The following is a 25,458-nucleotide window of genomic DNA, read 5'->3' as shown; positions in this document are numbered from 1 at the left end:
TCCCCTCCCCACAACAGACACCCTGTGAGGTAGGTGGGGCTGAGAGAGCTCTGACAGAAACTGCTCTTTTTCAAGAACAGCTGTGCCAGAACTATGGCTTGCCCAAGGTCATCCAGCAGGTGCAAGTGGAGGAGTGGGGAATCAAACCCGGTTATCCCAGATTAGAGTCTGTGCACTGAACCACTACACCAAACTGGCTCTCATGCAGGTGAATCCATTTCTGTAAGTTCTGCTCCAATTTGATTCTTTCTTTCTGTTCTCATATTATCTCCCCTTTTGCAAAGTACTTCCACTAATAAATAACAATATAACAAGATGGGAATTTCTACTCTAAGAAAATTGTTCAACTGATACTATAACTTTGTACATATCCCAGTTTCACTACCCCAGATCCTTATAAAGTTTTCACTCTATGCTAATGCAAGAGAATTAATTGATTAATTAGGGCCCAAAACAATTCCTACACTAGAAGAGCATATACAACTACTTCTAATCAAATGAAAAATAAAACAAAATTAAGACACTTCTTCAATAATTTTCAACACCAAATGACAAGTGGCTATATTCCTAAAAATAAAAAGCTTATGCGATATTCCTATATACGAGATCACTATATAATACTCAAGTCCAACTTTAATATACTTAGATCTCAATGGGTTACGGTCAATAATATCCACTCAAGAAGTGCTTATGTGATATACAAGCTATAACACCAGACCTAAATCTATGAAAAGTATCAATTAATCTCAATGAATTCATAATAGCACTTGTAGCAATAAGATGCTAATTAATCAAGATTAATTAATTAATCTCAATTTGAACTATTTAAAGGTTATTAAAACAAATACAAGAGCAATTAAGCATCTTGGGGTAAAAGTCTCCAAAGATTACAGGCCCCTTTCAGACTGCCTATCTATTCTGTTTTAGTAACTGGCTGCTAACAGATTTTTCCTGTCACTTCAGACACACCCATTTTAGTAACCGGCAGCTAGCAGAATGTATTTATCTGTTCATACAAACCTGCTTGCTGCCCGTTGTCAAAGTGTGCCTGAGCCATTGTTGATGTAAACTGCTTTCTTCCATTTTCAACCCCTTTATTGTGCCTCAGTGAAAAAGGACGGCAGTGTGTGTGTGTGGGAAGTGGCACTCTTTGAAATGGCCAGAGTGCTTCAGAGATGGTTCATTAACAGAAGGAAATTCGCTGTGTGAACCCCCCATCCCTGTATCGCTTTACTCAGAACTGGGCCAATGACAGGTAACATCTGGTTTAGAACAGTAATGTGAAAAGGGCCTTTAAAGAATTAGTCAAATTTCATTCCCAAAACATTATATCTACATTATGGAAGAGATGAAATCAGTCTTTGGAACAATAAACACTGTACACACGATGGTGTTATCAAAACTGATGTTTCTGTTTGCCAATATCCCAGCAATAGGTCTGACTTTTGCTTGAAAGAGCACCAAAAATAATTAATTTCTTTTTCTGGGATTGTAAAAAAACCCTGGAGTTAAAATGAAAGTGCATGGTAATTAGCAGAACGGTGATTGTGGTGTGCCAAACTTAGATAAAAATATTATTATGCTGCCAGAATTATATGGATATATTTATGGAAAAATCAAGATGATACTTCATTATTAGCAGTAGAGAGAGATTTGATTGCAGCTCCATTAAAGGTGTAGAGAAGAAACAGTTTTATAATGGTGATTGTTATGTCTTAATGTAATAAAGACATGAGTGAGCTTATACTTAGTTCTATATTAAGTTCTATAATGGGCCAATCAGAGAAGCCTATGCCTTTGGCGGGAACCACTTGGTTCCAAGCTCCCTGTTTCTATTGGTTGTTATCTGTTTGTTGGGTGTGGTTTTGCCCATTCAGATCATATATAAGTCAGCCTTGTTCTATGCTGTTTTGTCTAGTGTTGTTATGAGCTGAATAAAATGAAATTGCTTGTTCAAGAAGCTGCCTTGATCTCAGTTCATAATACTGGCGATGAGGATGGGATGCAGTGGGTAGGCAGCCCCAGAGAACCATAAGAGCAAATCACTGACTGGGCAAGGAATTGTTGCCTTGGCCCTGAGAGCGAGTCATGACGGACAACCAAGGAACAGTCGCCTTGGTCCCAAGTGACAACAGCGAACCAGCGCCACTGCCGCCATTGCCACCGCTGCCACCGCTGCAGCAGAACGAATCTACCATGGCCACCATGGGCCAGTTCTATGCTGTTGAGATAGGGAAAATAATGTTCTTTACCATTTTAGAATATGCCCAAAATATAACAGTAAATTAGCTCCTTCCACTTCCTCCCTTGCATTTGCAGTAAGGAATATGAACAACAAATTGAATCGAAGTATGAGCTGCAACAATATGTGGGAGAAATTTGGCTTAGCTCATTATGGAGATCTCATTTAGGATAATAAGATCATCCCTTTGGAAGCAGTATGCTATGGTACTAAGAATGATACATCATATTTACAGGTAAAGAGTTTTTGACATTCTTTTAAAGGAAAATGAAAACTCTGAGGAAACTAACAGATCTTGAAAAACTAGCAGTCAGCACTACTCAGGGACTCCTGTTGTATTAGAACTGGACAACATGAAATGCCATGTGAAAAAGTGGCATAAATGCTGAGCTACCAATTAAATGCTAATGCTTGGAATTATATGTGTACAAGTTGGTCTTTTCTTCCTTGTTAGTCTTCAAAAGCGAGAAGACTGTTTTAAAATGTTACAGCGGTGGCATTTCACTCCATGGAAAATAACTAAAATTTACCATAAAATGGCAGATAATTGTTGGTATTACCCAAATGAAAAGGCAGATCACCACCATATGTGGTGGTTTTGTGATAGGGCACAAGCTTTTTGGAGAATGATTAAGGAAGCTGAAGTTTTCCTTCAGAGCTATATTAAAATAGTAGATGTTTTCCCCATCAAGACATGGCATTAACTAATAACAGTGGCAAGGTGTTGCACAATTTTGAAAGTCTTTGTTACCAAATGAAAAAGAATGGTTACTGAAAACCTGAGATATAACTGAATAGAGGTAAAACACTGGAAACTTTGTTGACTAATCTTGTTATCCTATATTGAGAGAGAACTATCAAGAGAATTAAAAGTTAAGCACTGTAATTTATGCTATTGTAATTGTAAATAGAGGAGCTGCGGTGGCTCAGGTACTTAAGACGCTGAACTGCAGGTTGTGAAAGGTCAGTAGCTCAGCAGTTCGAGACCCGGGTGCCGCATGATAGAGTGAGCTCCTGCCTCTGGTCCCAGCTCCTGCCAACCTAGCAGTTCAAAAGCAAGAAATTGCAAGTAGATAAATAGGTACCACTTCGGTGGGAAGGTAACAGTGTTACCTTGGTGCGCCTTGGTGTTTAGTAATGCCGGCCACATGACCACGGAAACGTCTTCGGATAGCGCTGGCTCTTTGACTTTGAAACGGAGATGAGCACCGCAACCCTAGAGTCGGATTCGACTGGCTTTCGAGCAAGGGAGACCTTTACCTTTACCTTTAATTGTAAATAACATATTAAAATATTTTGAGGTTTTATTTCTATAGTTTTCTAAAAGAAAAAAAGAAGAAGACCTCAGGGCCACTCAGTGAAGTGGATGAGCAGTAGATCCAGAACACGCACAAGACAGTATTTCAAATAATGTGTAATTCACTGCCACAGGATGTAGTGATGGCCACTAGCTTAGATTTTTTTTTTAAAGGATCAGACAGCTTCATGGAGGGGGGAGGGTCCAGTGGTGTCTATCAGCCATGATAGTTAAACGGGGCCTCCATGTTCAAAGACAGAGTACTTCTGAATATCACTTGCTGGGCAGGTGGGCAACAACAGAGGGAAGCTGTGGCTTTTTTGTCCCTGCTTGTAGTCTTCAAAGAGGATCTGGTTAGCCTTGGGATGCTGGTCTAGATGGACCATTGGTGTGACCCAGCAGGGCTCTTCTTATACTTCATCAACACCTCGACAACCCTATTTTTGGAGCATGGGAGGGGGTAGAATGGTGGGATATAAGCTTAACAAAATGTTACAAATTTAATCCTTGTTATTGACCTCTCATGTCTCATCTGGTTTCACCCCCCCTCTTGATTGTGTATGTGTTTGAAAGAGAGACAATACTGCTTTTCCGGGGGGGGGGGCAGTAGGGAAGGAGAAGCATTTGCCTCTATCCCACCTGAAACTGCAGCAGTCTGCCTATCTCAGAGAGACTGATTGTGCTTCTGGTAAAAGGGAATGAGAAAGGGAAAAGTGGCTAGCTGCCTATTTTGATGCTTGTTAGATTTTTTAAAATAAAATTTTTCAAAAGTTTGATAGATGAAAATTTGACTGCACTGTGGTTACAACAATTTGGCTATTTTACATAGTTTGTTTTATCTACACTCCTGTATATATGGTTGGATCTAACAGAAAGAGGTGTGTCACAGTATCTGATTGTTTTGATATGCAACCTGTACTCTGAAAAAGAGGCTACTGTTAGGACAGACTACGGAGAAACAGAATGGTTTCCAATTGGCAAAGGTGTCAGACAAGGATATATTTTATCTCTCCATCTCTTCAATACATATGCAGAACATATCATAAGGAAACCTGGGTTACTTTTAGATGAAGGTGGAGTAAAAACTGGTAGAAGGAACACTAACAATTTGAGATATACAGATGATACCACATTCATGGCAGAAAATAGTGAAGACTTGAAACAACTATGTAAGAAGGGTAAATCAGCAAGTGCCAAAGCAGAATGGATTACAGATGAACATCAAGAAGACAAAAGTAATAACTACTGGGGAATTACACAACTTCAAGGCTGACACTGAAGAAAGTTGTTCAAGATTTCCTATTTCTTTGCTCCATCATCAATCAATAGGGAGACTGCCACCAAGAAATCAGAAGGAGATTGAGACTGGGAAGGGCAGCCATGAAGGAGCTAGAAAAGATCCTTATGTGTAAGGTTGTGTCACTGGCAACCAAGATCAAGATAATCCATGCCACAGTATTCCCCATTACTATGTTATCGGTGTGAAAGTTGGACAATGAAGAAAGCTGACAAGAAAGGAAGTTGATTCATTTGAAATGTGTGCTAGTATTACGGATACCATGGACTGCTAGAGAGTGGCTATAATTTAAATAAAAATAAAACTCACCATAGTTCTAGCTCTGCCCGCTTTTCAGGTGCTAAATGTTGATGGGGAACTTTCCCAGGACCTGGCTCTTCCTCACTATCTTTCATTCACCCCTGACAGTCCAGGTAGCTTTAGCAGCCCCACTTACAGCTGCAGGTGGCTAAAGATACCCTGTGGCTGCTGAGGATCAGCTTCCGCAGACACTTCAGCTGATTTTACTGGGCCAGAGCAGAACCTGAACATTATGCTGACAGACTTGCACCATTCTTTTTTGAAACCAAGGGTTTGTAGTACACAGCCACACCTCTCAATCCAGCAGTGGGGGTTTCTTTTTGCCTTTCCTTGCAGCCGCTGGCTAGGCTTGCTTGCATGACTAAAAGCACTTCTCTCCAATGTACCTGCTGTCTGCCTCATAGCAGGGAAGTGGGATTATATGGCTTTTGATTCCTTCCAAATCTAAGTTTCTGTTTTAGAAAGGAAGGCCTCAGCTTGTGCCTGATGTCTGAGTGCAGAGAGGCATGCCTCTGCCTCAGCCAGTGTCTACTTGGTTGCTTTTTGATTTTCCTGGAGAGAGGGTATTACTAAAGGAGAGCGGGGTGCATGTGTGCTTGGATGAGCACCAGTAACAGCTGCTATTTACCTAGATGCTCCACAGCTAATAGTCTAATTGACTGAAATACTAAGCACGGCCGTGTGAGAAATAGCTCCTTGCTTTCTCTTTCCCCCACCTGGGATCTGAATGTGACAGCTGGTGAATTGCTAGACTCTTTGTGGGTGGGGAACCAAGTTCTCCCCCCCCTTGTTAGCTGGCACTTGACAGACCAGATGTGATTGCGCTCACCTTTTTCACTCACTCACGGAGTCTCTCTTACCGTTAGTCCTGATAATTAGTTCCGAATGCTCCTAATTTGGGACTGTATCGGAAATGAAGAGGATGCTTAGGAGAAATCCATTCCTGTCCAGTGTCTCATGCAATTACATGTAGCAACAAATACAACAGCACAAGCAGTGGGGGAGGAAAAAAGCAATCTCGAAAAAGACAGTGTTCCCTGACTGATACGACTGCTAGAGAACCAATATCCAATGGCAACCCCTGTTCCTGAGACCACAAAGGCATTTCCATATAATGTCCCTGGCTCAAGCAGCCACAGTGCTAAGGCTGCAATTCCAAGCAAACTTCCTTGGAAGTTAGTTTGACTGAAATAAACACTGCTGCCGGCCAAGTAAACATATGTACAAATGAGACATTTAATATGATTCATTGGGCACTGAGGGAACCATTACATATGTCCCTTCAGCCCATTGGCCTGACACTGTGGGGAATTTCACATTACCCAGTTTCACCCGGTTTCAAGCCGGTAATGATCTGTTTTGAAGTGAACTGGTATAGGGCTGCCATTTCACACATGGCTTTCCCCTTCCGGTAAAGAGCTGGATCTGAAGCGGTTTGCCATTTCAGACTGCACCGCTTTTTCCCGCTTTCCCCCCACCGTTTTTCGCCCGTGCGGGCAATCTCCGGCTTTTTTAAAAACGTTTGCTTTAGAGCACTATAGCGCTATAGCAGTATAACAAAACATTCCATGCATTCCTATGGGATTGATATAATGCTATTCTGTTATAGCGTTATAGCACTATAAAGCAAACGTTCAAAAAAAAAACCAAGCCGAAGATCGCCCGTGCGGGTGAAAAATGGCGGGAAAAAGCGCATCGGAACCGGGAGAGGAAACTGAGGAGTACTTGGAAGCAGTTGACAGGTAAAACGCTTCAGCCCCGTTTCCTAAATGGGACAGAAGCGATTGTGTATGAAATGACAAATATATTCCGGAAGGGAACCGGATCTCAAACGGTTCTGTCTGAAATGACAGACCAGAAACCGTTTGGGAACCGTTCCTCTTCTGGAATATATCGCCTTTCTGAAATTCCTCTGTGTGAGCCAGGTTCATTCAGACAGACCAGATGGGAACATGGTCCCCAGCACTGGCGATCATACTGTACTACAACCCAATCAGCTCCTCCAGCCAGTAAAGATCAGCCCTGCTGCTCAGATTTATGGTTCCATCACACATCCAGTATCCCATTCCCAAGAGTGGCCAACCATAAGTTTGGAAGGCTCACAAGCCAGGCACAGAGGCCAAGACTTACTATTGCCTCTACCCATGGTGGTTTCTCTTAGTCATCATAGCTACTAGCCATTAATGGATCTGTCCGCCATGAATTTATCCAGCCTTACTTTAGAGCCATCTGTATTAATGGCCATCTGGTTATATAGGAAATTGTCAGCTGCAGATATGCTAGGTCAGCTTTTATGGGTGCTTTCAGCAGCACAGATCACCTGACTCAGCCATGATGTCATACCAAACTGCTGAAGAAAGCTTTTATGAATTGCTCTCCGAAGTATGCTGCTGTATATTAAATTTGGCAGGCCCTGCTGACCAGCTATGACAAAAAGTCTGATTCAGGAACAAGGCCTGCACTATTTAGTCTATTAATTGGTGAGATTAATTGATTCAAAAACCTCTTGATCAACTAAAAACGGTTGCCCAGATTAACTGCGAAGCAGGGTTTAAAGATAATTCTAATTATTTTTAATACCAGCTCCAGGTGGCAGGTTCATCTCCCACTGGAAAGAATGCCTCTCCGAAACTGGCGCTAGTGCCAACATATGTGCATCTTCTAAAAATAAGATACGCTGTTTGCTTCCTAATGGTTTTTGCAAATTTATGTAAACTCTGTATGATGATTAGGCTAATGTTTTTAACTGAGTGGAAATTAAAGCAAATGTGTTGTACAATCTTATACTAAGTCCTCAATCAGGATATAATATGTGAAAATGTGGAAAGACTCTTAATCCATAAATCCCACCATCTGACTGTTGCCTGAAAGAACCCCAAGAGCTGCGTCTTTTGCAATCCAAGAACCTTCGGTTTTCAGAAGCCAGAGGAGCACAAAATCCATCCAGTCTGATATTAAAGCAGAGTGTCTTAATCAGAGCTTTAAGTCCCCCTAAGGTGCTCTCAAAAGGAGTAGCCTGATTGCCTGAATGAGCCAGGAGCTCCTTTGGCTTCCAGAGCGCATCACACCCAGGGCTGTAAGCAATGACCCATGTTTGCAGGACAATAACCAAAGATCACAGATTCTCCCTTGTAAGTGTTCTGGGTAATTCTTCAAGCCACTTCCTGGCCTTTGACAAAGAGGCCATAGTCGGTCTGCCATCAGGTAATTCAATCACCCCACCCAGATCATCCTATTCTCCCTGTTGTCTAACTTGGTACGCATCCTCCTCCTCTTGCTTAGGACCTTATTTGGACTTCAGCCTCCTCTGGTTACATATTCTCTGCTTACCAAAAATTCAAATCCACCAATAGAAAGCAGGATCCTGCACTTTTGGTCCAATACTCTCACAGATTCTAACCCTGCACTAAATTTGGCCAACAGCAAGGCTTCCCCATAGGAACCCAGGTAATTCAAGCACATAAGAAGGACATCCCATGCCCTCCACCTTTGCAGCTGGCTCCCCTCCAGAACCTTCTTCCAGCATAGGGAATTAAAGCTCATCTCCAGACTACAGAGCTCAGTTCCCCTGGAGAATATGAATGCTTTGGAGGGTGGACTCCATGGCATTGTACCCCACCGAGGTCCCTGTCCTCCTCAGGCTTCATCCTCAAATCTCCAGGAGCTTCCCAACCTGGATCCAGCAACCCTATCCCCCCCCCATCCCTCAAAGGTGGCCAGAGGGGACCTGGCAATCCAGCACCATGAGAACAAATCCACCACACCCCTCCTATTCAACACAAGCATAATATTTGCCCCCATTCTGCCCCCAAACTTAACCCTTCACATCTTTCTACCCATTCATCATTCCTTAAACATAAGAACATAAGAGACGCCAATGTTGGATGAGGCCAAAGGCCCATCCAGTCCAACACTCTGTATCACACAGTGGCCAGAAATACCAGTACCATCAGGCGGTCCAGCAGTGGGGCCAGGACATTAGAAGCCCGCCCACTGTTGACCGCCCCAAGCACCAAGAAGACAGAGCATCACTTGCCCCAGAATCCCTATCTATACCTTGTGGCTAATAGCCACTGATGGACCTCTGCTCCATATGCTTATCTAATTCCCTTTTGAAGCCGTCCATGCTTGTAGCACCCACCACTTCCTGTGGCAGTGAATTCCATGTGTTAATCACTCTTTGGGTGAAGAAGTACTTCCTTTTATCCGTTCTAACCCGACCGCTCTGCAGTTTCATGGAGTGCCCACGAGTTCTTGTATTGTGAGAAAGGGAGAAAAGTACCTCTTTCTTTACCTGCTCTTTCCCATGCATAATCTTATAAACCTCGATCATGTCACCCCTCAGTCGTCTTTTCTCCAAGCTAAAGAGCCCTAAGCGCTTTAACCTTTCCTCATAGGGAAAGTGTTCCAACCCTTTTATCATTCGAGTTGCCCTTTTCTGCACTTTTTCCAAAGCTATAATATCCTTTTTAAGGTGTGGTGCCCAGAACTGCACACAGTATTCCAAATGAGGTCTCACCATTGATTTATATAGGGGCATTATGATATTGGCTGATCTGTTTTCAATACCCTTCCTAATAATCCCCAGCATAGCATTGGCCTTCTTTATTGCAGTCACACACTGTCTCGACATTTTCAGTGAGTTATCCACTACAACTCCAAGATCTCTCTCTTGCTCAGTCTCTGCCAGTTCAGACCCCATCAATGTGTATTTATATTTAGGATTTTTGGCTCCAATGTGCATCACCTTGCACTTGGCCACATTGAACCCCATTTGCCATGTTGACGCCCACTCGCCCATCTTTGACAGATCCCTTTGGAGTGCCTCACAATCCTCACTGGTTTTCACCACCCTGAACAACTTCGTATCATCCGCAAATTTAGCCACTTCACTGCTTACTCCCATCTCCAAATCATTTATGAACAAGTTAAAAAGCAGTGGACCAAGTACTGATCCCTGTGGTACCCCACTGCTTACCACCCTCCACTGAGAAAATTGCCCACCTACACTCACTCTCTGTTTTCTATGAACTAGCCAGTTTTTGATCCATAAAAGGACTTGTCCTTTTATCCCATTATTTTTTGAGCTTACTTAGGAGCCTTTGATGAGGAACTTTATCAAAAGCTTTCTGGAAGTCAAGGTAAACAATATCTATTGGATCCCCCTTGTCCACATGTTTGTTCACCCCCTCAAAGAACATTAACAGGTTAGTGAGACAAGATCTTCCCTTACAGAACCCATGCTGAGTCTGCCTCAATAGTATTTATTCATCAGTGTGCATGCTAATTCTTTCCTTAATAACAGTTTTCACCCACTTATGTATTGACATCAGACTGACTTGCCTGTAATTTCCCGGATCTCCTCTGGAACCCTTTTTAAAGATGGGAGTGACATTAGCTACCTTCCAGTCCTCAGGAATGGAGGCAGATTTTAAGGAAAGATTACATATTTTTGTCAGGAGATCCACAAGTTCACATTTGAGTTATTTCAGAACTCTCGGATGTATGCCATCTGGGCCTGGTGATTTATCAGTTTTTGAGTTGTCTATCAGTTTTAGGACCTCCTCTCTCATCACCTCAATCTGACTCAGGTCTTCTGTCTTCTGTTCCTGACTGAACTGTCCTACTGCCAAACAACCTCTTGCCACTGCATCCCTTGCCTGGCTAGAGTCTACTTTCCTTTTAGTTCAAAATCCCTCCCCAATAATTTCCAACAACAATGGCATTGTGTGAAGAGTCAATAGACGAAACAAGACTTTTCTCCCTATCCCCATTGGGGCAAGTTTGGATAATGATTTTACACTGATGATATCTCATATGTTGGAGGTTGAGTTTGGCTGATTAAAAAATGCTTTTGTATGTTGGAAACATGATGTGAATGATCATGATTTTGAACACATGTAGCTATCTTGCTTTTGAGATATGATTTTAAAGGTTATTAATGTAATGACTGGCTAGGGAAGATCAGAAACAAGCTTTATTATAAGCAAATTAGAATGGAAAGGTCATTTATGACAAACTTATTAACAGCAGCGAAAATGACAGCTCTCAGCAAAGGAAATTGGGGGTTGTATCACAACAGAAGGAATATTTGCTAAAAATACAGTGTAGTGGAAATTCAGAAACTGATTTATATTAAGTCAGCTTGAGATCATTGGGGATGGGGGTATAATTTATCATACTCCCCCCCCCCCGAATATTGATCTAAAATAATAAGATTGTAAAAACAAATATGGCCAACTGCCACAAAATGGATTTAATAGTTTGGCTGTCTGAGGGTCAGGGGACACTCAGGGACAACATGTACCATAGTACAAGAAGCTGCAATGAAGAAGGGGGAATTGGGGGGAATTAAGCCCTGTACAGCACAAGCTGCCACTCAGAGAAGGAGGTGATCTCTCTCCCTTCTTCTTTGCAGCTACTTGTGCTGTACTTTGTTTGGGAGCCCTCCAATCTCTGGAAGAAAGCCAAGACAAGCAGGAGGCTATGAGGGGGAAGGGGAAGGTAAGGAAAGCTTTTCTCTACCAGCCTCTTCTGTTGGACCCAATTTCCACTGTGCCCAACACAACATTTTGTAAACGAATATTTTATTATCTCAGTTCCGATTTGATGAAGAAATATTAATATAATAAGAATTTATTAAGGTTACATATTAATGACCATATGTTAATGTGGCCATGTTTTCATTCTTGTTTTCAAACATATGCAATGGTAGGAGGGTTACACTAGAGATATCTAAAGGTTCCCTTGCTCAAAAGCCAGTCGAAAGGTTAAAGCAGGTTGTGGTGCTCATCTCCGTTTCAAAGCCGAAGAGCCAGCGCTGTCTGAAGACGTTTCCGTGGTCATGTGGCCGGCATGACTAAACACCAAGGTGCACGGAATGCTGTTACCTTCCCACCGAAGTGGTACCTATTTATCTACTTGCAATTTCTTGCTTTCAAACTGCTAGGTTGGCAGGAGTTGGAACTAGAGACGGGAGCTCACTCCATCATGCGGCACCCGGGTCTCGAACTGCTGAACTACTGACCTTCCACAGCCTGCAGTTCAGCGTCTTACCCACTTGAGCCACCGCAGCTCCGATATCTAGTGATCTGTAAATTGCCCAGAAAACATGTGGCTGGAACACTCTTGAATTTGCTGTTCCCGCAGAGAAAAGGATGTTGTCTCAGGATAACCCTGAGATAACAATCTTGGTTGTATATACAAGCAATAAGAAGTGTGTGGGGGGGGGGCAAGTACTCAGAGTTCTGTGGAAGACAAAACAAACACATAAATCAGCACCAAAGTGACCCAAAATCAGTGTCAAGCACACTGATTCTGCTGGCTGAAAAACAGTGCAATCCTATGAAGAGCTACTCAGGATAGGATTGCACTGTAAATCAAGCAAATTAAGCAGAGATGCATACATCTCCTTCTTCTGCAGCTAGATTGCATCAGGTAAATAATTACTGGTAAATAATTTTCAGAATGAAATTAAGAGGAATTCCATGAGAGAAGAGACGGAAGTGGGAATAATAACATCTGATCTACCACATGTCAGCCAAGGAGACAAAAAGAGCAGTTCAGCATTCACATCAGAGAGCAGCAGTCAGCAAGCCATTCATCATAGTGAGGGTCCAGCAGGGGAAAAAGAAAGACAAAGAATGTTTCCTGCATGATTTTGCTTGGTATTAAACTATTACCTCTGAACTCTGAAGACAAATAGTCATTCTGGCACACAATATATGTATTGGCATACACACACACACATTCTAGGTTTTGAAAGAAAATGTGCAAAATTAAATATAACTTGTATTCTTTAATCTATGCAAGGACTAAACTATTTAGGTCTTGAACTAAATGCATTTTTAATGGAAGTCAAGAAGTTGAGGAAACTAGATCAGCCACATAATATCAAATAAGTTCATATAAAGCACACACAGTTCTCTCTGTCCATCAGTGGACCATCAAATTCTACTTCATTGGCTTGTTATGGTTTATGTAATGCATTGTGTTGTGTTAATATCTCAGTGAATTCTACTAGAAAGTCCCTTTGTACCTCTGAAGGCCCCCAATTTTGACGTCTTATTTTATATTAGAGATGATTACCCTGTTTTTCATCTCTTAAAAATACAAGTGATGCATCCGAGTGTTTGATGTATCTATGGTGACTGAAGGTAGCATAACCAAGATGAGGTGCCAAAACATGGGGAAACAGCTACTCTTTCATCTTCAGATGAGCTTTTGCAGAGTTGCACAAGTTGGGTGAACAGGGCTGCCAAGATTTACCTAAAGTAAAGGTAGGATGAAAGAGGCAGAGTGGAAGAAATTGTTGACAAGAGTGTTACTGATTAGCGGAGATGGACAGAGGATGAAAACTCTATAGAACTACCCAACAGATTTCTCAGAATTGAACCATTCCAAAGTTTTTTAAAAACCCCCACCATTGTCCCCCCCCCCCAATTTCACCCAATCATGGTTATGCAGCATCAAATAAAACACGGTTCAAACAGTCCACGGCTGTTCCGGCCGTTGGGCTGGGGAAGCGCCTTTGCCTCCCAGCCGGAAGAGGCAGAAAATGGTTAGGCGCCAAAAAACGCCACATACGGGCCTTGGGAGGGGGCAGGACAGTGAAGGCTTAAAAGCCTAGCCCCGCCTCTCCTCAGCAGTCCTGCGTGGTTCGTCGGCTGAGGGGGCTCAGCGGTGCAGCTCTGTTCTTGGCCTACCTGTGCCAAGGACGGACAGCTGAGCTCCTCTCCAGGGCGGGGACTTGAGAAGTAATGGAGGCCTGCCGGCGGGAGGCCTCCCCGGTGGGACTGGTGGCATGCTGCGCAGCTCCGTGCAGATCTCGAGCGGAGGACACGGCGGCAGACATGAGGCCAGACATCGGAGTTGGAGCACAGCGGTGGTAGTGGATGGGCCGCGCTCGCGTAATGATTTTTGGAGCAGTTTGAGGCTGCGGTCGTGGCTGTGCGCCCCTGAGGGGGCCAGGTCGCGGCGCAGCTCTGCACTCTAGGGCGACAGGCTGGGGGGGTTCTGCATGAGAGGGAGGCCCCAGGGTGGCATTTTTTAGGTGGGGGTGCTCAAGTGGGGCATTCACTATCTCATCCCCTACTGGGGAGGGGTGGCAAGCCATGTGGGTCGGTAGCCGGGGGTGGAGCAGCCTGTGTGCAGTGGGCAGCCTGGTAGCGGGCAGGGCCCGGGACTTGTATGCCACACCTCTCCCTTCATGCCTCCTGTCCTATAGGGCCCTAGCTAGCCTGATCTCGTCACATCGTGGAAGCTAAGCAGGGTCGACCATGGTTAGTACTGGGTTGGGAGACTACGGAGGACGCCCAGGGTTGCTAGGCAGAGGCAGGCAACGTATTCGTTCCAGTTCGTTCTGGGATGCTCTTGGGGCCACCCACGGTTACTGGGGTCCCCTCCCACCTTCTTTTTTAAGCAGGGCATGTGGCTCAGCAGAGAGCCTTTGCTTGTCAGGGCCGGGCCCAGGTTCAATTCTCAGCCTCCCCAGTTGCACGGATTAAGGAAATGGTGATTGCAATATGAAAGGTTGCTGTCCCTGGTCAGCCATTGCAGGCTGAGTTGGCACCACTGACCTTGCTTACTCAAGGATCTGACTTCATGTAACGTAGCGTAGGGTGTTGCTATAATATTCTTTTCTTTCGGGGGCCATCTCATGTCAGAGGTAGGTTGACCATTTTGAAGGGACCCAGTCAGCCGTTTAGCCTGATCAGGCTAGCCTGATTTCATCAGATCTCAGCTGCTAAGCAGCGTTGGTTCTGGTTAGTATTTGGATGGGAGACCTTTGAGGGATACTGAAAAGTACTCAGAACGAAGAGTGACTTCAGCAAGAGTACTTTATTTAGTGAAGAACAAGACGAAGAACCCCCGGCACGCAGGCCGGTATATATACACAGAAACCCGCCACCAAAACACACCCCCTAGTCACCCTATAGGTTATTTACAGTTGCCGAGAGTCCCATAGGCTCTCGGCCGCAGACCTGGCCCTCTGGTTGGTGCGGGCTAGGATCCGCTCCGCTATTGTTCTGCAGGAATGAAGCTTTGGGCTGGTGCTTGACTGCATGGCCCAATGGTCGCGCACGTGGTAATGGCGGATACATTACAGATACGAAGGTTGTACACATCAACAGGCAAACCACCTCTAAGGTCTCTAGCCTTGAAAACCTCATAGGTACCATAAGCCGGCTCTGACTTGATGGCACTTTCCATCCCAAATTTAACATTGACTCGCAGCAGTCATGTGTACACGATGTGGGCCACCTTCACCTTAGTTCATGTGGGGCCCTGGTGCACAGGTGAGCAGTCGCAGTTAGTCTTCAGTGGTTTCCTCCCCCTGCCTGACTGAAGCGGGCTGGTGGCATGCGCCTCAGGAGGGCGCCGACCGCTTTGGGGGCTTGATTTGCCAGCCTCCAGGTGGGTCCTGGGGGATCTCTTGTTTTGCAGTTGTTCTGCAGTGGGCAGTGAACAGCTTTATTGGGGAGGTGCTGCCTTGGGTGGTGGACTCTGTGGCACTGTGCTATACTGGGGCCCCTCCCCTCCCTGACTGAGCAGCCTTATAGTCCAAGGCAGCTCATGGTGGCTATATTTGGAAGCTCTTATCGGGTTGGCTCGGGCACCACAAGCCGCCTCAGTGAGTCTCTTGCCTTGTGGGCCCCATAGCACCAGCAGCGGCCACCCTGAGTGGGCTGCGACTGGCGGCAGACAATAATTACCCCCCATTTTTCTTGGTTCCCCCCCAAGGTCTCCAGGTGTTTTCCATCCCAGCCCTTGGCAACCCTACGAGGGGCAAACAGCCAGTCCCTGAGTCATTTCCAAAGGGCCTGCTACCACCTTGTCTTCACTGAAGGGGGGATGAAGTGCAGTGGGCGATGCTGGAAAGGTCGGATGCTGTTGCACAGGCCACAGGATTATCACCACAGGGAATAAATCTGGGTGGAAGGGCTAGGTGCTGTGAAGAAGCTTGTGCGTCTGCTACTTGGTGTGTTCAACCAGAAGTATAACCCATTTGTCTCTTGTTCAAGGGCGGTTAGCTACACAGGCGGCAAGTGAGGACGGGGCCTCCATGGCTCAGGAACCTTGTACCACCACTGCATCGATGGCTTTGGATCACAGCAGGTCAGATGTCCCGGCCAGCCCTCTTTGGCGGTGCATCTTCCTCCACTTCCGGGACTGAAGGGGCCGCGACAAAAGTGTTGGGCGTTGGGAGTGCTTCAGGTGCTTCAACGAGAAGCTGGAGTGCCAGTAAGCTGGGCCGCACCATGCGGGCCTGGTCGTGATTGGCGATAATAAGAGTAAAAACCCCAGGACGGCCGCTGACCTCCACAAGCGGTGACTTTCGCTGGGGGCTATGAGGGCCACATTATGGCTGGGTATGCTTGGGCCCTGAGTCAGGCCTGCTACATGGTTGGCATCCTTCAGCGACCCCCCCCTTTTTATCTGTAGGATGAAGGGACTCTATATTGCCTCGGGCATCTTATGCCTTGGGTGCACAGGCTGGTATAGACAGAAAGTACTGGCACAGTGTCCTGTCCTGATAGGAATATTTGGTAGGTTTTCTCTCGGGTCCTTTCACACTTTGGAGCTCAGGACTACCTCTGAACAATCCTTCCTTTCCTTCAGCTATTGTTTTCTACGGTTGCATCTCTCCTCTGGTGGGGACCCATCATGTGAACATTGCTGGTGAATGGTAAACTATTCAGGTTCATCTCAACACACATTAAGGGAGGGATTTTCTCCTCTGATTGGGACCAGGGAAACGTCAGATCGCCCTATTGCTCACTAGGGGAATCCTATCAATCTGTTGTAAAATACCTACAAACCATAACATTTTTGGGATACATTGGGGTATAACGATGCCCAGTCCTGCACATACCCAGTGTGACTCTGACCGGGTGCACATAAAGCTAACACCCCGGTGAATGTAAATATATAGACTATTAGGTAGTTACATAACACCCATTTTGTTGCATTTTGGGCTGGTTATTGCCTTAGACTGTGGGTCTAAAGGAGAACCATATCCGTAAATGGATAGCAGATCCACGTATGCCTCAGCCCTTTGCTGGCTCTGTCTGGTGGCTGATTCCCCAAGCAAAGCAAATGGCTTGCGGTTCATTTAAAAGCTGGCTGGAACACCAGGCCTGGTGGACAAAGATGCGGGCAGTTATCCGGTGATTCTGGGTGCTGCTAGTCACGCAGGACCCTGATTTCCAATGTGAAAACAAATAATAATAATAGTAATAATTTATGGAATAACAATAAAAATAACTTTAAAAGTCCCCATCAGACCCTTGCTGGGTTTGTGAAGCAATTTGTGTCTTTGGAAAATGCTATTGGGGAGATTCGATTTCTCTTTTTCATCTCTATAGACTCCCCATTTTTTCCTGAGGGTCTGCATGGTCTCCTGTGAAATATGCAGCTTCATTACAAATTCCCAGTAGAGCTTGCTGGGGGAGGGCACTTCCTTGGGCCTGTTACTTGCAGTGACAGGACGCCAGGGGAAGGTAGTCAGTCCCAACTGCTGTAAATGGTGAACAGCACTACGGGTAGTTAATCTACCTGCGTAAAAGATAAAGGATAGTGTGCAGGGCAGTCATCCCACCACTCCTACATAGAAAATCAGGGGGCATGATAGCCAGTCCCTGCCACTGCCAAAGTCATGTGGATCAGGGGGCGGGGTACTTAGCCCCTACCCTGATAAATTGGGAGGACCTAGAGTTCAGCGATCCTAAAGAAAAACCTACGTAGGGGTCAGAGAACGTGGGTAGGGACGTGCTGCCCTTGACTCTATGTCAAGGCTGAGGAAAAACCCAATGGTGCAGACCCAAGAGGACATCAAATAAAGAATAGGTTTATTATGCGAGAAACACTCTGTGGGGCAGGGGAGCCTTTGGGGCCAGCCCATGCACCTTCCTTAAACACATGCCTTGCAGGTGGTCTAACATTTAGACTCCACTCATCCCATAAGGATGCATATGCTATGGGGAATGTGAGCTGCATGGGCAGACCATGCAGCCTTGGCATGGAGTATGCAGTCTCAATATGTTTAAGGGGTCCTGTGAGTACAGCCTTTGTGCCTTGCGGCATGGGGCGGGGAAAACGGACTGCCTTTGGGATGGCCCTGTTTAGGTCCTCTCTTTGAACCTTGCAGCTTGGGGGATGGGGCTACAGGGTTGTCTTGCAATGGCTAGGCAGCTGGGTGGGAGCCCCTGCAGTGGGCTCCCACCTGGGGCAGGGTGGCTCGCCCTATTGAAGAGGTAAGGGAGGGGTCCTTGACCTCTGGCCTTGACCATACCGCATGCTGTGTTGCCCTTGCCCTTGGTTCCAGCTTAAGTTATCAGTTAATAAAGTGGCCTTATAGTTAAACCCAACACTTGTGTCTGCCTCATTATTTCTGACTTGGGGGGCAAACTCATAAAAAGTTACCACTTCTTACCCTAGATGACTTTTGCAAAACTAGCCTAATAATGTTACCAACAAATCTTTTCTGCTTTACTATCCATCCTATCTATCATTGAAAATTGGGGTAGAGATGTGGTGGAATGTCATTTTTCCTATCAGCATTTTTTATCCTGCTTACTTCCTTTGTTAATTTTCCTTCTTCATTCATTCTCTTTATTGGATTGTTAATTATACATTCTGTGCCATTTTTACACATTTGACATAAAAGACATCCATTTTAGCTATCATATTTCTATCAAATTTTGTTACCATGGCTGAGGAAAAAGATGACTGCAGTCAAACCAGTGATGTCACAAATTTGGTAAATTCCCCAGGTGTTTCAAGGATGGAAAGTCTATGGCTGGGCTGTCTGCCAGAGAGCAGCTGCTTATAAAAGCAACACTAGCCCCTTTCAGTCATTACAGTTTTGGCGCTGAAATCACACAGAAGGGAAAATCATGCTACTCTTGACCCTCCTGATATGTACAGTTGCTATTTTGTGTGACTAGGGCAATACGTGCATTTTCCACCTTCTTGTTCATACAATCAGAAAACCAGATTTATTGAGAATATGTATTTGCATGTACCGAAGCTATAAAATACACACATTGTCCTGTTCACACAAAATGACAACTGTGCATATCAGGAGGATTATGGGTAGCACAATCTCCACTTATGCGTGGTTTGAGCACAAATTTGTCATGACAGAAGATGGCTACAGAGTGACTGCAGTCACAATGGATCTAGTCATCGAAAGCATCTGGCTTGAACACAGGCAAATTTTACTACCCTCCATATGACCCTTGACAACATTTCCCTCACAACATGACCTGCTTCTCCCAGATTTCTAAACGAATGGCATTTCTCCCTAGTCCATTTATAAGCAGCTAGCACACAGTAAACAGTCATCTGAATCCACTCTCAGATGCACCTAAGAACCTGGAATTGAGTCAGAAGAACGTATTCCACTCTATAAAAGCTTATGCGATAATAAATCTGTTAGACTGAAGTCACATATGCATTGTGAAGTTCAAGAAGATTGAAATGCGGTTGTAAATCATGCTTCTCGCATGCCAACCAGTCAATTCAGAAGCACGTCTAACCCTGCCCTTCTGTTTTTCACACATTCACAACAACAGAGGGACAGGGGCTGAAAAGTACTTGATGTGGTGTATATAAATTTGTCTTATAGGTGTGCCAAAATACTCCCTTTTCTTTGCTTTGCCTAAAGAGCTGAACAGGGGTTGCATTACAGAGAGAAATGAAATTAATACTGCTCAGAAGTTATCATTAAAGATGCCCTCTAGGAAAGTCTTGTTTGAAGCACCTTTCTGTTTTTGACCAGGAGACTGCCCCTTCATTTCTAAATGTTATTTCTGCTGTCTTGAGAACCAGAACCTTAGCAAAGCAAAAGCTTGTATTTTTATGGTAAAGTCACGCAAACATGCTCATCATTTCCAAAGTGCAACATCAAGCAATGATTGTGGTCTAGTTACCATGGAAATAATTAACCTGCATCTGGGCTGTACGACTTCAGACTGCAAGTGTGATCTCATCTGATTGAATACTCTGTTTTTAAAAAAACACCCCTGATTATTAGAAGACTAGCATATCAGGACTGAATATTTCTCTTTAATGTCGAGGGTTTTTAATATCAGAGGAATGATTTGCATGCAGAATGATTGCATGCAGGAATGATTTGCATGCAGAAACGTGCACTCGTGTGGACTATCATTAGCAGTCTGGAGCAGGTGTAGACTGGGAGGAAAAAATGGCCCTGAATGCCCCCCCCCCAGTAGGGAAGAAGGGAGGACAGGCTGCTTTGAGGCTTGACTGAGCATGTCAGTCACTGTGCTGTGGGAGCAAGACTGAGTACATCAGGCAAGTGTAGCCTGGCCGGGCTGAGCCTATCCTGCAACATGGTGGGTCAGTGAGCCCACACTGGGCACATCCCTTGCTGGATGCGTCCCTTGCCATAGTGGGTGAGCAAACCTAAGCCAGGTTCATCTTTTGCCATGGTGGGTGATTGAGCCTACTTGAAGAAGAGAAGAGGAGATTGGATTTATGACCCACCCTTCACTTGGAGTCTCAGAGCAGCTTACAATCTCCTTTCTCCTCTCCTCCCCAACAACAGACACCCTGTGAGGTAGGTGAGGCTGAGAGAGCTCTTTTAAGGACTGCTCTTAAGAGAGCAGCTCTGAGAGAACTTGTGACTGACCCAAGGTCACACCAACAGCTGCATGTGGAGGAGTGGGGAATCAAACCTGGTTCTCCCAGATTAGAGTCTGCACTCCTAACCACTGCACCAGACTGGCTGGCTGCATCCCTCACTGGGTGGTACAAGACAGGGATGGGCCTGTCCTTCACCAAGCCAGCCCTGAATATTTTCAGAATTCCAAAATGGTATGGAGTGGGGGAATGAAATACTCTGGAATACTGATATGCAACCCATTTCCAAAATCCAAATATGAATAATACTATTAATTACCATGGAGAAGTCTTCCTACAATTGTGCACTCCCAAGGAAATAGTGACCTAGCAACCAACCACCTTCCTGCTCCCAGCATCTGTTATAGATGATGTACTGGAATGCTGGAGGTCTATGTGAAATTGGAAAGCAACTAGCAGCATTTAAAATTGAAAATGATGTATTGAAAAAGAAAATGCCACACGTATACTCTGCACAGCAACAGATCAAGCAAGGAACAAAGAGAAAAGGTACAAAGATGCACTCTTCTGTTCCTCAGCCCTGCATATGCTCTAGCTGGTCTTATTCTAAGGCAGGCTCTTTAAACTTAAAAGATACACCACTCTAAAAGCTTCCCATTACTGTGAAGTTTGGTCTGGTCTGGTCTGCCTGTCCTTCATTAGCTCCAGATGGTAATGACAGCCATCAAGATGGAGCCCAGATGTAAGAGCTCCTTCCTACAGATAAAACCAGTGAAAATACCCTTGTTCCCTTTGTGCCAAGGGAATTTTTTCCCCCTTGTCTGCCCATCCTCTGTGTATGGCCCAGGAAGAGATACTATCTAGAATTTGGCATCCCCAATCTCTATCCCCAATCTCTATCACCTCCTAGATGTCACATTTCTGTGAGGGCTTGAGGTGGCCCATTCATTGTTCTGTGCTGGCCAGAATCATTTACATAACCACACCTCAAGTACTAGGTGCTTGAGAAAGCCTCAAGCAAGGAGCCTCGCCCTGAGATGAGTGTTTCCTTGAAATCCCCTCCCCCAATATACAAACAGGGCTAATCATTCACTTCAAGAAGCAGAAGTCTCAACAACTGAACCTACCTGTACAAGGCAGATGCTGTTCTCTTCAGCCCTTTGGGTCTGTTGGGTTTGGGTTCTCCAGCCATGTTAATATCTGCAATAAACAGCAGTTAGGCATCAGTACTGTTGCATTCACTTTCTGTCCCTGAAGCCGGTTGTTATGGACAATATTTAGTTGTTCTGGGCACTAGAGGTTTTAAAAATTAAATGTAGCCTTTTTGATATACATTGAACACTAGGCAATGACTATTTATGAACCTTTTATTTATTTTTTACTGATTTTTATTAATTTTTTCCTCAAAAGTAAGTAATAGTCAGTAGTTTTAAACTTACAGAATAGCATAAACAGCATACATAGTTTGTAAAACAATATAGTACTAGTTTTTTTCTTTGTTGTCAACAAACTTAATTTAGTACCTATCACCCTTGTGTTTAGGTAAATATAAAAATGAGCTAATGCAAAGAAGTAATAGCGTGTGTCCCATTCAATTATATCATAACAATGTCACAACTAGGCACTGCAGTATGGTCAAAGAGGTAAAGTTTAGTAGTCTAGTAATTTTAAGTATAAAGAGTTTTGGGGTTGAGAATCCGAAGCTGAGATATATTTCATGAATAGGGTCCATTTCTCCGTAAAATTGGATGATTTAGGACTGATGTCTGATTGAAGTAAACGGTCAGTGATTTTTTCTAATATAAGGTGATCCCAAACTTTGTTTAGCCAGTTGGTACGTGTTGGAGCCTTGTCTGATTTCCATTTAGAGGCTATCAATGTTTTAGCAACCACTATGAGGCTATTGATCAAATCGTGACTGAATGTTGGTATATTTGTTGATTTCCAGATGCCCCAAAAGATTAGTGGTTAAGACGCTGAACTTCAGGCTGTGGAAGGTCGGTAGTTCAGCAGTTCGAGACCCGAGTGTGCCGCATGACGGAGTGAGCTCCCATCTCTAGTTCCAGCTCCTGCCAACCTAGCAGTTCGAAAGCAAGAAATTGCAAGTAGATAAATAGGTATTACTTCAGTGGGAAGGTAACAGCGTTCCGTACGCCTTGGTGTTTCGTCATGCCGGCCACATGACCACGGAAATGGGTTGAATGGTACTTCGTAACCTGTGATTAGTTTTATTTGGTTTAGAACATCTTGCCAGAAAGCTCTGATGCTTCTACACTGCCACCAACAGTGGGCAAATGTTCCCACTTCTCTACATCTTTTCCAACATTGAGAGGAATGAGAGGACATTATTTTTGAAAGCTTCTCTGGTGTGAGCTACCACCTGGTGATGATCTTGTATGTCTGTAATTTTGTTGATATGACTGGCGAACCTTTTAGATAAATCAACATATGCAAATGAATACTGGCCTTTTCCCATTTGTGAAAAGTAGCAGATATAAAAGGTCTATTAAGATAGCTTGTTCAGCTAGGTCTGTCAGTGGATCCATCATGTCCTTTAATCAATCAATTAATCAGTGATATAAAATACTTTTGTACCATTACCCTTAGGAGATTTTGTAGGATAAGAAAACTCCTGGTTAAGGGGCTGAAAACACCTCCCTGGCTTATGTGGTTCTACCTCTTGTAATCAGGGTTAGTGTGAATGTAGGCATAATACTAATCTTTTCACAAAGGAAAAGGAAGATGAATGGTATGAAAGAGGGAAAAGAATATGAATGCTCAGAGGTCTGTCCTGATCTCTACTCTTGGTCAATATTAGAGCTGTACAGCCCTCACTCTTCGGAGGAAAAATTACCCATAACATTTTCTTTTTTGTTCTTTGTTACAGTAGCATACTCTAACCAAAAGAGTCTTTAAAAAATGGAATGTTCCACTGGTTAAAATTTGCACCCAACAATTTAAATGGATGACCGCTGATTAATCATGTATAATTTTAGCTGATTAACCTCACGATTAAAGCTTGCAGCCTTAATTTGAATACGGGAAGGTGTTACCCATTGAATACACTCCTTACTGCAGTGTTGAGACCCTCTGATTTATTTTAATACTGTCAAATTACCTTCTGCTTTCAATGCCCAATTAAGTCCTTGAACCTGTTTGCTAGAATGCCACTGCTCTATGGCAATAGTCCTATTTCATCATGAACACACTTAATACTGCCTTGTACTGAGTCAGTCCATAGGTCTGTCAAGGTCACTAGGGTCTACTCTGACAGGAAATGGCTCTCCAGGGCCTGAGGCAGATGTGTTTTATATCACCTACTATTTTCTCTTAATTGGAAATTCTGGGGAATTCAGCCAGCTCCACCACTTAGCCATGGCCCCTCCGCAGTCACCATTGCAAGTAAGAAACCATTAGCATCTCATTTGAAAATTCTATTGTGCACACACACGCACACACACATGAAATGCTTAAAACCTGGTCAGCACATCCCTTCGTAAGACTTGTTCATGAAGAATTTAGCATTTTACAAAACTATACCTCTAGTTAACAATTACAAGTTGCCTTCTTCCTAGCAGAAAACGAACACCCCAAATTGGCACATAGGTTTGTCATGTTCCTTGGCACCATCTAAAAGATGTGCTGGATGCAGAAGCATGTCTGAAGTCACCTGATGTGATCTCATGGACAGTTTTCAATTCCAGTGATGGGGAAGAATCAGATTTTTCTGATCTGCTGAGAAAATCTCTGCCCTAAGCCTTCATAGGGAAGGGAATGCATGAAGCGTGAGGACAGAGCAGCGTGACCAATTTTCACTGTCTGCATGAAAACGGAACAAAGTAACTACAACTACAAAGACACCGCTAGACAGAAATGGAGCATAAGGAAAGGTGAAGAACCCTCCTGTCCCGATTTTTCTAGCTGGAGGCAGGAAAAATGTTCGTATGCCTGACAAAGCACTCCACATGGTCCTTACTGCTCCCTTGAACACTTTGGGACATTGCCAGCACAAAGATACAGCATCAAAAATGACAGATGTCCTTTCTTTCAAAGCCAAGACAGACACATTGGATTGGAGATGCCAGTGCCACAACGGGAAGGGGGGGGGAACTGCCAGGTTTAGAGAAGCTTGAAAAGATCCATTTTGGGTGAAGCACTACAAACATGGAATCACAGAGAGGAAAGATCCCAGGGTACATATCTCACTTGTGGGTGGCCATCTCGTAGCACAGATTCTGTAACTGGCCCAGCCATCTCGGGCTTGTCAGGCTCCTGGAGAGGGACAGGAAGTTCTGTGGGCCTCGCTGTGTCATGGAGTTCCATGGTGAACATACAACACTTACAAGAGTAGTCCTTTGGATATAAGCGACATTGCTTGTCTTTGAACCTACATAGCACCATGCATTTCAAGTTGTTTTTTGAGTCTCTGGCTTCCAGATTTACTATTGCAAGGTTGTTCATGACTGATGAAGAACATAAGAACATAAGAGACGCCAATGTTGGATCAGGCCAAAGGCCCATCCAGTCCAACACTCTGTGTCACACAGTGGCCAGAAATACCAGTGCCATCAGGAGGTCCACCAGTGGGGCCAGGACTCGCTGTGATTGAAGATTGAAGCTATGATAATTGTACTTTGAAGTTACATCGTACTGCACACCACCAATTAACTTTTGAATTTCTGTCTTCAAAATCAGCCTGCACATTGCTCATGA

The 25,458-nt window shown here is 44.3% G+C and overlaps 1 protein-coding gene across 1 annotated transcript in view; it reads right to left on the bottom strand.

The window, feature by feature from the left end:
- RALY (RALY heterogeneous nuclear ribonucleoprotein) overlaps window positions 1–25,458 on the bottom strand; it is a 69,006-nt gene that overhangs the window by 25,532 nt on the left and 18,016 nt on the right. Inside the window, exon 3 of the mRNA XM_015413390.1 lies at window positions 21,873–21,945. Within this exon, the coding sequence (XP_015268876.1) occupies window positions 21,873–21,945 (73 nt within the window). The remainder of the gene's footprint in view (window positions 1–21,872; window positions 21,946–25,458) is intronic.

Source organism: Gekko japonicus, unplaced genomic scaffold (assembly GCF_001447785.1).
Source record: "Gekko japonicus isolate JY-2015 unplaced genomic scaffold, Gekko_japonicus_V1.1 scaffold79, whole genome shotgun sequence".
In the NCBI taxonomy this organism is placed as follows: Eukaryota; Metazoa; Chordata; class Lepidosauria; order Squamata; family Gekkonidae; genus Gekko; species Gekko japonicus.
The sequence above is the reverse complement of the archived record's forward strand: the minus strand, read 5'-3'. Positions and strand labels throughout refer to the sequence as shown.